The sequence below is a fragment of the Lactuca virosa genome, chromosome 1, assembly GCF_052849685.1.
Source record: "Lactuca virosa cultivar CGN04683 chromosome 1, Lactuca_virosa_CGN04683_v6, whole genome shotgun sequence".
NCBI classification, from domain to species: domain Eukaryota; kingdom Viridiplantae; phylum Streptophyta; class Magnoliopsida; order Asterales; family Asteraceae; genus Lactuca; species Lactuca virosa.
This window is the reverse complement of record NC_136426.1, coordinates 81981870-81999185: the sequence shown is the minus strand read 5'-3', so window position 1 is coordinate 81999185 and position 17316 is coordinate 81981870. Positions and strand designations below refer to the sequence as shown.

Below are 17316 nucleotides of genomic sequence, written 5' to 3'. Positions count from 1 at the left end.
ACGTCCCCCATATCCTTCCCATTTCTCAGAAAGCGTAAGAAGTCCAAGCTGATTGTGAATTGTTAGGGTGCTGTTTGGTACGCTGTGAGGAATGGAAAGCATTAATCCGTCCCGATCAGAAAATGCTGTCTGTTTCTGTTAAATCGAAAGGAAGGAGTCATTAAGAATTCCATTCTTTCAAAACGTGTATTTTTATTTCCCGAAGTACCTTCTTCTTCTTCTTCTTTTTTTAATTGCTTTCTCCTAAGAATCAATTTACCCATTTTATCAAATGTGTATTACATAAACCCGTTTAAATCTGTTCAAATTGCAGCCAATCATCTATTTAAAATAGATTGATAATCATGTTGAAGAGTATAGGTGGATAGATTTCAATTGTAGAAGCAGTGTCGTTAAGATGTGCATAACAAATCTGAACAGGATACCAACCAACAGGTATGTATTGCTTTCTTTCATCATAGTTGTTGTCCATTGGTTTCCAACAGACCAAAACTCCATTTGAGTTTATTTCTTATTTTTTTCTTGAACAGATTTATTTTTACATGCATATTAAGTGTTTGATGAAACGACCGAATGAAATATATTGAATGATATGCCATATTTATTTGTATGGTGTACTTTGATTCTACTTTTACTTGTAGCGTGGTAATTGTGCAAAGCATCCTCAACTTTACGTTGATCCTACTGTTATTGGATGTATATAGAACATGTAATATACAAATTATACAAAGGAATAATAATAAAAAACAATTAAACAAAGGAATAAATAAGATGGTTTCTGATGAAGTATGAGATGTCATACTCCTAACACAAGTATAAAATCATTGTAAGGCTAAAACAATTGTATAATGTTCACTATGTTTTCCATATCAGCTCACAAGTCACATCATTATCTCATATATCTGCTTACAACGGCCGAAACTCAAGGCTGCTTATAATAAGGCCAGACATAGTACCTTTATAACTTATGAGCTTCAAATTGATAGAAGCACAATCATCTCGAATCTCATTACTTGAGTTGAATTTCCACACATTGATTTCCATCCATCCATCTTCCCTCTCTTTTGGAACCCGATCAGTATCATTGACATTACATGGGCTTGGGGATCTAAAATATAGAATTCCCTTCTCTTTGTTTTTGCGTTGTTGGAGTAAATCACGTACTATCACCGGACAATGCAAGCCATGGCATTTTTCTGAGAGCTTGAACACAAGGTAACATGTGTATTCTGTATCTGGTGACAACCTTTGACTTTCAATCTTGCACTTGATACGAAATACTTGTTGTCTTAGAAGCTCAATTGCATTTTGGAATCTGGATGTATGACATGTGGTTAAAAACTTCTTGGTGATGAAATAAATATATTCCTAGGACCTTTAAAACTATATCGATATCAAGCAATAGTACAATATACAAGAATATGATTTAAAATCATGAAATCTGGTTTATAAAAATGAGCAAACTAAACTTCTTTCACAATTGGGTTAGATATATAGTATAAACAATGAAAATTTCAATGGTTCGAACGAGACAAAGGTAACCAAATTTAGTTAAAAAGAAAATGGTAAACCTGGAATGGGTTGAGGGTAGCACATTGAAAAGCTTCACATCAGTAGATTTGTAAACAGTCTCCTTTGCTGAGATTACATAATGTTTCTTTTTTAAGATCACTTTGTTTAGCGAGAACAACTGTCATAAAGGTTGATATAATTTATTACCAAAATCCCATGACAATATTTATAAATCTACTATACACAAATTATTATAGAAATGACCAACCTTTTCACCCTCATCATAATCTTCAAATCTGTCAATTTCTTTCTCAAAATTAGTTGAAAATTGTTGCACGTGTTCCATGTTCAAGTCTGATTTGATCGAGAGTTGTTGGACTTCCTTCAATTTCTTGATTTCTTCATGTTTGACCTGTATAAATTAAATTGTAAGACACTGTGCTGTAAAAGTGTAACATAGAACATGAAGATGTGGTATGCATAGTCAAATATATATATATATATATATATATATATATATATATATATATATATATATATATATAAAACAAAAAAAAAATCTAGAATGGGAACCAAATAATTATTCTCAAACTTGCATTATCAATGGCCCGAAACTCGATGCCTTGAATATAGATGTCATGGCTTTCACAGTAGCATCGCGAAAAGCTCTCTAGTAGAAACTCAAAGTCATCATCTTTCTCATGATTTAAGAATCGATGCAATTCAATCATCATCCACCCATCTTCTCTCCGTGTTGCAAAATATGTATGTAAGGTTTCCCTCCCCATTTTGTACTTTAGGTTCACGTACATCCTATTTGTTACAGATTTTCTTGATTCGCAAAATTTAAAAACTAGATAAACACCATAGTTGACGCCCGGAGATAAAAATTGAGGTTTTATCTTTACTTGGATATTTAGATTCGATAAATCTAACATTTTTGCTACTTTATCAAACCTGCACACATGTTATAAGATATCAAAGTTTGAATTAGTCACAACATCCTTGCCCCACATACACATTTAATGTATCAATAAACATTTAGATTACTAATAATATTGGTTCTTCTTTTTTTTTTTTTTCTCTTTTTTCTTTTCCTAAATTTTGTTAAATAGTCTCATTGTATTATGTGCCTAGTAGACACTGTAATTATTAACAAAGTTGTCAAATAGCCACATTTAATTATACTTCATCTTTAAGCAGAGTAACTTGCACACTTTTGCTCATAGTGCATGTAATATGCATAATAAATTAATAATTGATCGTATATGTACATTATTCTCTGGTTTGATAACTTGGTATGTGAGTACCGACTAATTGGCAAAGAAATGACACCATAATCTTGATGGGAGCTCAAAATAGGCTATCAACTAATTTGTTAGTTTAATAAACACTTGTCATATATACAGAATAGGAAAAGCAATTTATCTTTCAAAATATAGCAATAGATACATATAGCAATAGATACATATATCAAGGGTGCATGTTCACACATGCACGAATAGATATGCACATATCCATAAAAAGAGAGTGGAACCTTGATTCTGGAACAGATCGCCACTTATGTGAACCTGACCGACGTTTGTATAGAAACTTTCTTGCTGATATCATTCCATTTTGTTCTCCATTATCGCCCAGTGAAAACAACTGTTGTATAAAACAAAACAAATCAAACCAATTTCTATTATGTGTAAATACATGTATAATTTTGTACTATCCTTCTCAATAATAATTATTATATATCTCAAGATACTTTGGTAAGAAAAATATCCATTTAGACGAAAAGAATGATAAATAGCATAATTTGATGAAAACTAATTTTGGTAAGTCATAAGTGCATAGATTATTAGCGAGTCATGGAAAGCAGTGGTGATGGATCACGAACAAGGGTACTTAAGTTCTAAAGTTGGAGGTAATTCAAGATATATATGTTTAATCCCTATTCTAATAAATAAATAATTTTAATCTCCATTTGCCAAGTGTCACTCTAATACAACTACTCATTTCAAAATTTAAATTTACATTTTCTAATTATATGTTAAATTTGAATTTATAATAACTTTAAAAGTTTGATATATCTCCTAATTAATAATTTTTTTAAAATTATTTATTTAAAATAATTGATTAATAATTATAAATTTTTATTATGAAAGTTGAATTAATTTTATAACCGCGGTTCCCACGTGTTATACACTAGTATATTATAGAAAAAGAGTGCAAATTACAAATTAAAACTAACAAAGCGCAAGAAGTCAATTGGCTTTCAAAGTACTGAAGAGAAAAAGATGCAAGGAATTAAGAGAAGTTAGAATATAAAACGACTTGGATATGCCAGCTAATTACCATTTTGCCTTCTTGAAGGAGTATTCCTTTGCAGAGCATGTCGTAGAGGTCCTTTTTCTTTTCAATGGAGTGGATCTCAGGAAAGTTTGACATTTTAAATGTTTGTTCATAACCATTAGGCAATTTGGGCGCCCATAATTCGTAATCCTCCTGTATATTAGTCAAACAATGTAAAAGATTAATCCTCCTGTATATTAGCTAAACAATGTTAAAAGATTGCACCACACTTATCCAAAATGGTTCTCAAAAAATCATACGCCTTATTTATTTAATAAGTAATTTTGTATCGTTATTATTCAAGAAAAACTATTGTGTAATACTTGTTAAAGATCGTATAAAATTTGTGTTTAGTTATGTCTTGATGCCTTTTTAATTGCATATTTGAATAATATTAGTTGAAATGACGAAATTTTTTAAGACTCTGAAAACTTACTTGGAACTCCAATGCTCTTTTGAGTTGTAGTAGGACCTCACTTGTTGTTGGTCGATTTTTACTTTCATCATGTAAGCATTGGTAGGCAATCGCTTGAAATGTGGTCAACGATTTGGGCACAGCTTGTTTCTTTATACCTTCAAAAACCATCTCATCGAGGTTTCCTTCTTCGTAGTGGCGTTTAAACAAATTGGTTAGAATTTGAAGTTTGCCATTGATGATTTCACACACGAGTCTACCACACAAGATCTCAAATAACACCACACCCAACGAGTATATATCAGACCCTCTCGTTAAGAAACCGAATTTCAAGTATAATGGGTCAATATAGCCGATTGTGCCACAAGGATTAGTAATCACATAGTCCATATCCTTATTTATTGAACTTATTAAAGAAAGCCCAAAATCAGCAATTTTTGCTTTCCAATCATGATTTAGTAGAATGTTATAACTTTTGATGTCTCTATGTATCACTACCTCTTGTGTTACCGCACCTCCATGAAGGAAATCCAAGCCGCTTGCAATATCAATGCATATCTCAAGCCGTTTCCTCCATGTAAGACCATTGTTGCACAAGTGTTTGTCAAGACTTCCTCTAGATGCGTACTCATAAACAATGATATTTTCATCCATTTCGTTGCAATAACCTACAAGACCAATGATATTCTGGTGTTTATACTCGAAAAGAATTTCAAGCTCCATCAGAAATTCATGTTCTCCTTGATCTAAACTCTTATCCAACCGCTTTGCGGCAATGGTATTGTGTCCATCAGCATATGCAACTTCTCCTTTGTATACCTTACCAAATCCTCCTTTACCAATCTCGTTCTTACTGCTGAAATTTTCCGTGATTGATATTAAACCTTCTAGTGAAAGTTTGAGGTTGTCCTTGATGTTTTCCTGTGAACCATTAAACACTCAATCAGCTCAATTATTCACAAATAAATTACTGAAATTTTTATTGAAACTTCTGCTATACAGTCAGTCCCGTGTGTCCCGAACAAGTTCATGTCAACCACTTTCTGTATATACTCTAAAATGGTTGTTGTACCGAAGTACATGTTGCAATAATGAGATATTTTGCAATTAAAAAAGCACCAATTATTATATATACTAATTATTTTGTCTAGTTATTTACACAACAGACATTATTTAGGATGTCCCCACATATATACAAGAAAAAATTTGAACTTTTTTCAGAAGCTTTTTACATTTATATTTTTTTTCAACATATGTAAAAGGTTATTATATATACTTTATAAAATATTGAAAAATATTGTAAATCTTTTATTAATGATAGAATATACTGGACAATGTGTGTGCTATCGCCTACTACCAGGCATTGGATTAAAGTTAGTTATGCATGATTTATGAACATACTTACATTGTGCAAGATGAAGGTAAACCCTAATTAAAAAGAGGTTTATACTTACTTGAAAAGATAATGCTTCCTCAAGTTTCTTGATGATGACTTCCGCTGTGGGGCGCCTAGCTTGAGTTTCTGCAACACACTGATATGCAATTTTTGAAAATGCGTCAAGGGAATCCTGATCAGGTCCTTTATTTAGGGTGAAAACACTTTCATGCGTTTCTTCAAGTAATCGAGGATCAACAATTTCCTTTATTGTGCCCTCATTGAAGCGTCTTCGTGCGACAGGTGCAATCCCGTTGCTATCTTCCTTGGTGTAAATTGGATCATTTGCAAACCTTCCAGACAGGACCTCAAATAAAACAACTCCGAATGAGTAAATATCTGTTTCGTTTTTCAACTTACCTGTGTTATCATATTCTGGATCCAAATACACTTTTGTGCCTGCAATATGTTCTGTATAGAGAGTGTTCCTTTGTTGATTCTTTGGGTGGAATTTGGAGAGCCCAAAATCAGCAATCTTTGCCACCCAATTCTCACCTAATAAAATGTTACCACTTTTTATGTCACGGTGTATTATCCTTCGTTCATCCTCTATCTTTGTATGAAGGTAATGCAACCCGCGTGCAATATCAATGCAAATCTTTATACGTTGCATCCAACTAAGATTAGCCAATTTACCACTACCTTCCAAATAATCATCAAGGCTTCCGTTAGCAGCATGCTCATAAACAAGTATCATATGACGACCTTCCTCACAAAAGCCAAAAAGAGAGACTATGTTGGGATGCTTACAACTTGAAAGCATTTCAATTTCAGCAAGGAACCCTTGTTCTCCTTGCTTGTCTTCTCTAACCAATATCCGTTTTATAGCTACAATGCTACGCTTTTTGGGAAGTTCGCTTTTTTGCTTATCTTGTAATGGAAGGAAATATTTGTCATCAAAATGGTCAAGCTCTGCTTTGTATACCTCACCATACGCGCCTGACCCAATTAAGTATGTTTTAGAAAAATTCTTGGTGGCTGACACTATATCACTTAGTGGGATGCGTAAGTGTTCCACATTTTTCCCCTACAAAACTTCATTAAATTAGTCAAAAAGGATGAGACATAGGTTGAAAAATCTATATCGTTGGTACTTTCTTATTGCCTTTAAGAGCATCTACAATGGTGAGTTTAATGGGAGAGTTGAATGAGGTGGCAAGTCCATGTGTCATTCAATTGATGAAACTCAATCATTGTGAGATGCTACCTTGGCATTCAATGGATTTGAAGTTTAATGTCCATTGAACTCTTCAATGGGAAAAAGAAAAGTTTTAATCTTAAATATTTACTATAAATTACATTTTGTAATATTCTATTGAACTTTGTAGAGTTCAATGCATTGTAGAGAAAAATATAATAGAGTTGTATGGATTGTAGAATGATGATGTGGCAATTCATTGAACTCTATGAAGTTCAATGCATTGTGGATGCCCTAAGGCTTGAGGGAGTGGCCTCGGGCCTCGGCAAGGTCCTCAACAAGATGAGGTGGTAACTGCACTCACCACCCCATGGCCTCAACATGTTAGCTCAATAAGATCTCTCAACGAATCCTTGTAGAAGATAGAGAAAGTCAAAATTCAGTATTTTTTCCCATTTTTCTTACCAATAATTCAAAAAAATGAAAATGTCTATGGCAACCCATCTCCTAAATGGCAAAAATATAGCGTGACACCACACTCTCGCCTAATACATAAAGTAAATTTATTCAACATAGAACAAAAAATACCAAGACATTTGAACAAATAAATAAATTATTTTTCTCAAGGTCCCATACCGCACCACTCTCTAGAGTCTAGGTCGCCACCTAAGGTTGCACTTCTTAACCACTTAGTTAGACATATGGCTCTTTGCTGTTTTATAGAAATTAGAATTTGAAAGATTTAAAATCTCAATGAAGTAAAGTTGTCATGTGTTTTGGTTAACCAGAAAGAAATGACATTAAAAAAAACATATGAAATACTCACGTAGTTTATAACGGAGATGCATCTTATTTACACATGTCTACTTGTAGAGATTATCAAAAATGTTTTTGAAGGATGTTGAATGGTCACCTTTGAGAAGCATGTCTATTTAGTTTTTAGTTTTTTTGTTTTTTTGGGAAGTATTAAGTACAAATAATTTTCTCCTTTTCATTTGTAACGCACCATGCATTCAAGTACAAGTTCCTTTAAGATATTAAAGGCAATTTAAGCATTCAACTACATAAAACTCTTTCATATGTTTAGTGCTTGTGATCCATGATTGATCGACTTTCGTGTGACTAAATTTCACATGAAGATCTTGAAGGATCAAGTTTGTGACAAGTGGTAGCAAAGCATATCAAAGTGAAGGAATAAAGCAAGTAGGAAAAAGCTAATGGTGGTATTGGTGTTGTAGTGGATGAGGAGAACCAATGATGAGAAGAGACGCACTAAAAGCAAACAAGAATTAGGGAAAATCTAATGGGTTTGCAGGGAACATTAGACAAAATGGTTCACCAAAGTGGAGACTTTGATGGGCGTTTCGAGTAAAAAATATTCAAGGATCTACATTGGATATTAGCGACAAAATGGTTCACCAAAGTGGAGACTTTGATGGGCGTTTTGCGGAAAAAAAATTCAAGGATCTACATCGAATATTGAGAGGGATAGGGACAAAATCCACAAATGTCTAAGTATACAAGAAGTGTTCTTTCAACAAGCTTGGTAGGATTTTACTTTTGTGAGTTTGGACAAGTAAGTTTGGACTAATGATAAGAAAACATATCCAAAGGTGATGTTCACCTCGAGAATAATCCATCGTATCACAACATAAGAAAACATATCTAGATGCAATACCACTTTATCAGAGGATTGATAAGTGATGGTACCCCGAACTTGAAGAGAAATGATAAGGATGCTACTATCAACTTGAAGAAGATATTTGGTAGAAAGAATCTAGTAGACATGTTTACCAAGGTACTAAGGTACTATCTGGCCTTTTAGATACTTAAAGCAAATACATTGGAGAGAGAGAGAGAGAGAGAGAGAGAGAGAGAGAGAGAGAGAGAGAGAGAGAGGTGGAAGAAAATCGTCGAAGAATAAAGCGTGAAAAATAAAATTGGTTTTCTTAGACTTAGAAGGTTACGGGATTTTGAAGACTTTTTTCATTTCTTCTACAAGAATAGGACATACATACCTTTTTATATCTTGATCTTTTGAAAAACAATCTTTAGCAAAATGGTCTGACAACATGTAAACAATATAGCTCAATAAGTGCTTCTAAAAAACACCACCTAAGCATAAGAACCGCCCTCCTACATGAACCATGGATAGCTCCATAGGAATAAAACTTTCGAGGGTAGTTGGTATATCATTTCGATGTCATGATCCAAAAGTTGTGGTATAGGCTACATTGCACGACCAATTGGTTACGTAATAGGTTTATGGATCAATTCCACAAGCAATTTTATGGCACACAAGCTATTTTTGGTCACAAGTTGTTATTATTAGTCACCTATGTACAAATGTAAGCCTATATAAAAATTGTGTTTGACGGTTATTAATAAAATCTCTCTAGTTCATCGTGGATTAGCCGATCACTCTTGTGTTTGTATTTGACATCACTTTTGTGTTTTTTATTTTCCCCATATTTTTAATTATGTGTTTGTGTGATTTATCGATCATTAATCCTAACATTACTTTGAGAGATACATGGTATGCAAGAGATGTTCCAGGAAACATGAGAAAGTTGTGTGATCAAGTGGATGTCGAGCTCCTTGTCTTGATTCAGTAGCTAAATAATATATAATCAGATTGATAATATGCAAAATGGAGGTGGCTGGTGCACGTGAGGCATCACCAATGCTCAAATCTAAAGTTAAAATCTTAGGCGGCGTTTGGTTTGCAGAATGTTATTGAAGGAATTAGAATCTGTTAAGGAATTGGAATCTGCTAGGAATTGCAATCAAATTCTGTATTCTGTTTGGTTGGCATGAATGAAATTTGAATCCAATTCCATATTATGTTTGGTTGACAGAAAATAGAACTGAAATAATATGAAATGACAAAATTGCCTTTTTTGTTTTTTTGCTTATTTTTACTTTTTTTTATAACTTATATGTAAAAGTATATTATATAAATTATAAAATTAGTAAATGATGGTGATGGTGGCAGTAAAGTTGACGGTGGCAATAGTGGTGATGATGGCGATAGAGGTGATGGTGGGTAGTGGCGGAGGTGATGACGATGGTGGCGGTAGTAATTGTGATGGTGATGGTGGCGGTCATGAGTAGTGGTGGAGGTGGCAATGGTGGTAGTAACGGTGGTGGTGATGAAGGTGGTGGCGATGGTGTTGGTGGTGGTGGCGGTGGTGGTGGCAGTAATTGTATGGTCGTGGTGGCGAGTGGTGGTGGAGGTAGAAGGTAGTGTGGTGGTATAGGTGGTGGTGGTGGGTGGTGGGTGGTGGTAGAGGTGGTGTGTATCGGGTGGTGACGGCAGTGATATGTGGTGGTGGAGGTGGCGGTGGTTGTGACGGAGGTGGTGATAGCGGTGGTAGTGATCGATGATGGTGGAGGTGACGGTGCTAGTGGGTGGAGGGTGGTGGTAGCGGAGTTACCAGTGCTGGTGATGGTGGGTGGCGGTGGAGGTGATGGTGGGTGGCGGTGGTGGTGGTGTGTAGCGGTGGTGATGGGTGGTAGTGGTGGCGACATAAAGGTTTCATATGTAGTGTTAAAAGTAAAATGGGTAATATGGTAACATTCAATATTCTCGCTTGAAAGGAATTTTAATTCCTTAAGTTTTTGGATGTAATTTATTTTCCCTCATTGGAAGGAAAATCTGACTCATTTAGGAATCCAATTCCTTTTGAAAGCTTGAACCAAACAAAGGAAAGTGATGGAATTAGATTCCAATTCCTTCTAATTCCAATGGATTCTAGCGAACCAAACGACACCTTGGAGTCATCAACTTCACGGGCATGCAAGAAGATAGATTAGTTGGTAGATTTTGACATGGTGAAGTGTGTAGTCTTAGGGGGTGTTCAGCACATATGTGGTGTTGCAAGAGAAAACCTACAAAAGCAATATGCATATAACTTTTATGGAAGTACTATTAGCGGGTGTTCGACACATAAGGATATATGAAATCGACGAAGAACTCTGCTAAGTTTTTGGGAAATATCAACCAAAAGAATCTTATGACATAAGGATATATGAAATCGACAAAGAACTCTGCTAAGATTTTTGATAGCTTATTTTATTTCCTTATTTTTATTAGTTTATTTTAGATTTTTAGCTCTTTTTATTAGTATTGCATTGTATATTCTTTATTTTCTTTATCATGGATCGTATCGGGGACTTTTTATTTTGCATGAGGAATTTTGCAGGGTTTTGGAGCTCATTGCGGTTGTGGTTTGACTGGAGTTGGGCTTAATGGGGTTTCCGATGCATTATTGGGCTTGGCGGATCCACCAAAGAAGATTTGGGCTTAAAAAGATAAAGGCTTGGATGAAGTGGGCTTGTGAAAAATGGATCATGGATTGTTAATTTGGGCTTGGAGCATCCATTTTTGAAGCTAAATGATGATTGGTTGGTTTAAATCATATGGATATGGAGGGGACTAAAGGAATCTTTGGTAGTGGAAGGGTGGAGTGGAGGAATGAAGGACCAATAGCATTACAACAACATTTGCGCGGGTGGAATTTTCGTCGCGCGGGTACCCGCGCAACTGCCCAGTTTGGGCATTTTGGTCATTTGGCACACCATAACCTTGGGGGATCAGATCTAGCAGCCATAACTTCGATTTGACACCATTGGAGAGCTGAAGAAGGCGATTTTGAAGCTCAAGACTCATTTCTTTTCATCTTTCCAAGTTATTGGTAGTTTATTTATGCAATTAGACTTTTGTGATTGTTGTTCTATTGCCATGAGTGGCTAAACTCTCTATTTTGGTAGACCTTGGCTAAAACCTCTGAATGTTTGTGGGTTTTTGAAGGATTTATGCTTATTTATCATTTATCTTATGTATATGATTCTAGTTCATATTTCCTATGCTTTTTTAGTGCTTTGATCATGAGCTTGATACTTTAATAAGCAATTGTTGGTTTATTTCTTTGGTTTGACATTGAATCATTGAATTTACTTAGAACAAGGGCTTTATGATGGTAGAAATCATCTCTAGCTTATGAATCATAACTCCTTTATGGATGTGTAAGCATTGACATCCTCTAGGAATTGGGGATTTCTTCATTCTTAAGGCTAATCAACTTCTTGGGTTCAATTGCTTCAATTGGATCTTTGATTTTGATTAAGAAGGTGTGTTGTGGGCTTCCCCAACCTCCATACTACCTATGAGAAATCTTGGCATATCATGTTTCATGATTGTTATAACCAATTTGGATAAGCTTCATGTTAAATCCTAATGATAAACACACAAATGTTCATTGTGTTGAATTGCCTTGGTTTACCAATTCTCTCCAATATCTGAGCATCTCACTTTCTTGCTTAATTGCAAGTTTTTAGTTATTCAAGTCTTTTAGTTTTCAAGCAATCATAACACCCCCCCCCCCTTTTAGTTTAATTGTAGTTAGTTAGTTTATTTTCACTAGTTCTATTGGATTGCATTGGTGACTGAATACAACCATTTCCCCGAGGATCGATACCCCTTTTACCATTATATTACGTTTTATTTGCAAACAAATGGTGTAATTTGCTTGGTGGACTTGACATCCCACCAATTTTGGGAAATATCAACCAAAAGAATCTTATGAAATGTATAAGAAAAATCGATTATATGGAAGGGTAAAACAAGAATATGTAAGATAGTAATAAGAAACGTTGACAATAAGAAGTGGAGTGGGGCAACGTTAATAATAAGAAAAGTTGATAGTAATAGAGGAGTGAGGCAAGGCAATCCGCTTTCATCTTTCTTATTCATTATCACAATGAAAGGACTTCATGTTGTTCTGGAGACAACTGATCTTCAATTTTATGGTGTCTCTCTTCCTAATGATGGCCCGACTTTATTTCACTTGATTTATATCGATGACGTCTTATTCATGGGGGAGTGATCCAAGCTAAATTTTATAAATCTAAAAGGGCTTCTTAGGTGTTTCTTTCTTCTGGATTGAAGGTAGATATTCATAAAAGTGAAGTTTATAGAGTTTGTATGGTAGATTAAGAGTTTGCTCGTCTTGCTAGGAACTTCTTTTTTGGGGGAAGACTTACTCTTGTGAATTCGGTCTTTTAGCCTTCCTTTATATTACTTTTTCTTATTTAGACCCTGTAAAAAGTTATTATTTTTCTTGATAGTATTAGAAGGCATTTTCTTTGGGGTTGAAATAATGAAAAAAAAATTGTGTGTCATGGAGTTTGGTCACTTGCCTTGAAAAGAGATGCAATAGTGGTGTGGGTTGTTTGAACTCTCTTAATTTATCACTGCTTGTGAAGTGGCGGTGGAAGTTAAAAACTAGTAACACCGATATTTGGTGTAAATATGTTAAAGTTATCCACAACCTTCTTATAGTAGATGGAAATCCTATTACTAAAAACACATTTGTGGACTTTGGTTAAACAATCTTAAAAATAAATGAGAAAGTCCAAAATCTTGGAGTTTCTCTTTACAATCTTTCGAGAGGGTAGTGGGTCGTGGTAACGCTACCATATTTTGGAAATATCACGGGTGTGGTGACTTGCCTTTTAAGACAAATTACAAAAATGGTCCTTGTAGTTTACCAAATGTCGCGAATTTAGTCTCTGTTATACCTGAAAAGACCAAATTACCCTCACATTCTAGGCCTTAACGGCGGAAAATAGACGACGTGAGTAAAAAGGACCTTCCATGCAAGTTTTGCAAACCATGCAAATTTTGCAAACCGCAAGGACCATTTATACTTAGTAGAGACCGAATTTATGACTTTTGGTAAACTATATAGACCATTTATCTAACTTTGTCTAATATTCAATAATATCAATAATATTTAATAATATAAATAATAAACATTAATTATTATCTTTTTTTAAAAGCCAACTGCAACCATGGAGCACTAAAACACTAAAATAGTGGCTTTTTAACACAAAAATAAAGTTTTCACTCCAAAGACTAACTATAATTTTACATTAAAAAATTATTTTAATAATATTATATTAAAAAAACAATTTCATTATATGTGATAATCTTAAAGCAATTCTAGTGAATTTAATATTACCACATAATGAAAAAGCAATTTAATTTGGTGTTGGACAATGATCATCGCCAAATATAGCGGCCAAATTTTATGCACAATAATAGCGGCGAGCAAAAATGGGAAAATGATTCGTGAGGTAATTATCTTATCGTTCATGTTTAGACAATTTTTTTTATATATTTGACCATTTAACTTGTTAAATGTGTTAACATATTATCATTGTCACCTGATATCTCAGATGTCAATGGTAATATGTGAACACATTTAACAAGTTAAATAGTCAAATTTGTACAAAAAAAAAGTTGTCTAAATGTAAACAATTTATTTTATAAATTTCTTAAGATTTTTTATTATTTCTTACAACATTTTTATGATATTTTTTTTTCTTATCGGTTTTCTAATACAATGTTTTAAATTTTTCTGATAATTTTACTTTTTTAAATTTTTTTATACTTTCATATAATTTTCATATAAGTTCTTTTAAACCAAATATTTTCCAAAATGATTATAAATTTTCTTACAATTATATATAATTTTTTATAACTTTCATACAATTATTTCTAAACTTTCTTTAAATACTAGATTAGAATGTTGTATTAAAAAATTAAAAAAATTATAAACTTCTAATTCAAAAGTATAAATAAGTTTTAATAATTTTAAAACATTTACATTATATAGATTTTTTATTTTCTTATTTGCTACGCAATATTTTCTTTTTATTTTTTTTTAAAAGACCCACCATATTTTTTAAAAACAAAAGAAAAAAAATAAGAGGCTATATAAAATATTTCACAAAAAAAACATATTTATTAGTTAAAAAGTAAAATTCAGAATTTATCAATATTTAATCAATATTTATGATAATAAGTTTTGCTAAAAATAAATTAGTGGAAAATTGATTTATCAAATCAAAAGACTATAAATGGGAAAAATAATAAGTCATTATAGATACTTTAAAAATAACGTTTGGAAAAATAATACAAACAAATATGAAAATAACTTATCAGGGTAAATAACTTTTTGTTTTGTTCATATTTAGCCAATTTCTGTTTTTTTGTACACATTTAATCATTTAACTTTTAAATTTCTTCACATGTTATCATTGTTACCTGTGATAACCAGTGACAATAATAATATGTGAACACATTTAACAAATTAAATGGTCAAATATGTACAAAAATAAAAAAGTTGCATAAATATAAACAAAACAATAAAGATGATTACCCTCCTAAATCATTTTTCTAGCAAAGACTTTATTAATCTGTTTTAGTGGCCGGTCGGATTTGGTCTAAAAATTGAATAATATCAAATAATTACTACAATATGAACCAAATAAAAGAGCATTAAGCCGTTTAAAAATAATAATAATAATAATAATAATAATAATAATAATAAAAGACCATTAGATAAACGTGCTCCCTTGTATTATTGAGCACTATAAAAGGTCAGTGGTACCTCTCGAGGTGTTTGTCAATTTTTCGCTTTTTATTTTTATATTAAAAAAATATATTAAAATAGTATCCAATTGAAATAATAAATACAGCAAGTAAGCCCTTTCAATTGTCAAGTTGTCCAATTGCCATATTTTCAAATGTCAACATAAAAGTATTTTAAACTGGCAGAATATATATATATATATATATATATATATATATATATATATATATATATATATATATATATATATATATTAATGATTTATGTTAAATATGTTATTTTTAATGGATTGCACGGTCGTTCAAAGCTGTATACTGAATTGAATTGAAACATAGGATATTCAAAGTAAATCACTCTTGAAAAATTGCACCATTAGATCATTAAAGAGTTCGTAAAAAAATTTCTTTTTTTTTAGAACCGATCCATATAAATTAGTTGTAGTTTATCTAACCTGGATCACCACACCTCAAACCAAAAGAAATCATGAATATTTACCTTCAAGGTTTTGGAGGCTATGCCTTCAACCGTCGAGTAAGCCTTTAATGCCAATTGCAACAATGGAAAATAAATTAATAAATACATTGGCTATATATTATGATAGAAAATTGAATGGAAAATGGAAATCAATGGATTGGTCTTACAGGATTTTCATGTTTCTGTTGAGACTCCAATGCTTTCTCAAGTTTCATAACAATCTGATCTATGTTTGGACGCTGTGATCGTTGTTTCTTCAAGCAGTAATATGCTATTTCTGAAAAGATCTTGAATGATTGTGGATCCATCTGTTTCCATAGAACCGGATCGATCATATCATCTAATCTTCCACCTTCATAATGAGATATCGCCAACGGGGCTAGCAACCTATTAACCTCGTTAACCATCACTGCCTTCTTTCCGAACAATACTTCAAATAACAATACACCAAAGTAATACATATCCGACTTGTGGGTCACACTTCCACTCTTGACATACGTTGGGTCACAATACCCACGCATGCCACGAACATCAATAAGGCAAAGTCGGTTTCTCCGAGCTGCTTTCTGACTGATGGAAAGTTCAAAACCAGATAACTTCGCTTCCCAGTGGTCATCTAGTAAGATCTTTGAGCTCCTGATATCACGATGTATGACGCTAAAATCGCGTCGCTTATCATAATGAATGTAACTCAAAGCGTGCGCAACACCAACACATATCTGCAATCTCCGCATCCATGTGAAGGTCGGGTCTCTAAGAAGTTTGTCGAGACTTCCGTTGACCTTATCCTTGTATATGATGATCTTCTCATCTTTCTCTTCACAGAACCCAATAATAGAGACCAGGTTTTCATGCTTGAGACTAGAAAGCATCGAAATCTCCTTCCAGAACTCGACGTCTCCGTATCCATGCTTACGATCTAACCTTTCTGCAACAATATCAATCTGTTGTTCCGACCGAAAGAGGTGTCCTTTGTAAGCCTTTCCAAATGCACTTTCTCTAATGAGATTTGCATCAGAAAAATTGGTGGTGCCGGAGACTATCTCTTCAAGTGGGATTCGTAAGTGAGCAAACTGTTTGTAGGAAGATGAAGACGACATAATGTTTGTGATGATCGAGTAAAGACGAGAGCTAAAAGGAAAGGCCACAAATTAATGTTAAATAAGAGATCGGTCAATATAATGTTGGAGTTGGTAAGGACCGATGATGAGACATCATGATTAAAATATAAAATAGGACCCATACTATTATTGATCTTATAAATTTTAAATTCAGCTCCTTATAATATATAAAAAGTTATAAATAACATCCTTCCAATACTATAAAGTATCACTTTCTCTCTATAATAAACTAAAACTAAATTAAATAGGCCTAGGATGATAAGTATTGATATCATCTTCACGATATATTTACGAGACTTCATCCATAATATAGTTTCTTAGTTATAATACACTTTTTATATACTTCTAATAAATAAAGTTAATACTAACAAATAACAATTATCTAAAAATAAAAGTTCTAAAACCAAAGGTATAAAATTGAACTTCTATACAAATGAAAG

The 17316-nt window shown here is 33.1% G+C and overlaps 1 protein-coding gene across 1 annotated transcript; it reads right to left on the bottom strand.

Annotated features, from left to right (window-relative positions):
- Window positions 1-734: 734 nt before the first annotated feature.
- Window positions 735-16917, bottom strand: LOC145149042 (uncharacterized). Its single transcript, XM_079075189.1, has 10 exons — window positions 15923-16917; window positions 15777-15818; window positions 5722-6729; window positions 4289-5188; window positions 3856-4005; window positions 3050-3159; window positions 2109-2469; window positions 1781-1924; window positions 1572-1690; window positions 735-1315 (listed from the first exon to the last, which is right to left on the bottom strand). The coding sequence occupies exons 1-10, from the start codon at window positions 16853-16855 to the stop codon at window positions 907-909; spliced, it is 4176 nt and encodes a 1391-aa protein (XP_078931315.1). The 5' UTR covers window positions 16856-16917; the 3' UTR covers window positions 735-906.
- Window positions 16918-17316: the final 399 nt, after the last annotated feature.

Coding starts and splice junctions, on each gene's coding strand:
- LOC145149042 (XM_079075189.1), bottom strand. CDS start 16,855: ATGTCGTCTTCATCTTCCTACAAACAGTTTGCTCACTTACGAATCCCA. Junction 15,819..15,922: donor AACAGAAACATGAAAATCCT/GTAAGACCAATC, acceptor TTGGCATTAAAG/GCTTACTCGACGGTTGAAGG. Junction 4,006..4,288: donor AAAGAGCATTGGAGTTCCAA/GTAAGTTTTCAG, acceptor ACTAATATACAG/GAGGATTACGAATTATGGGC.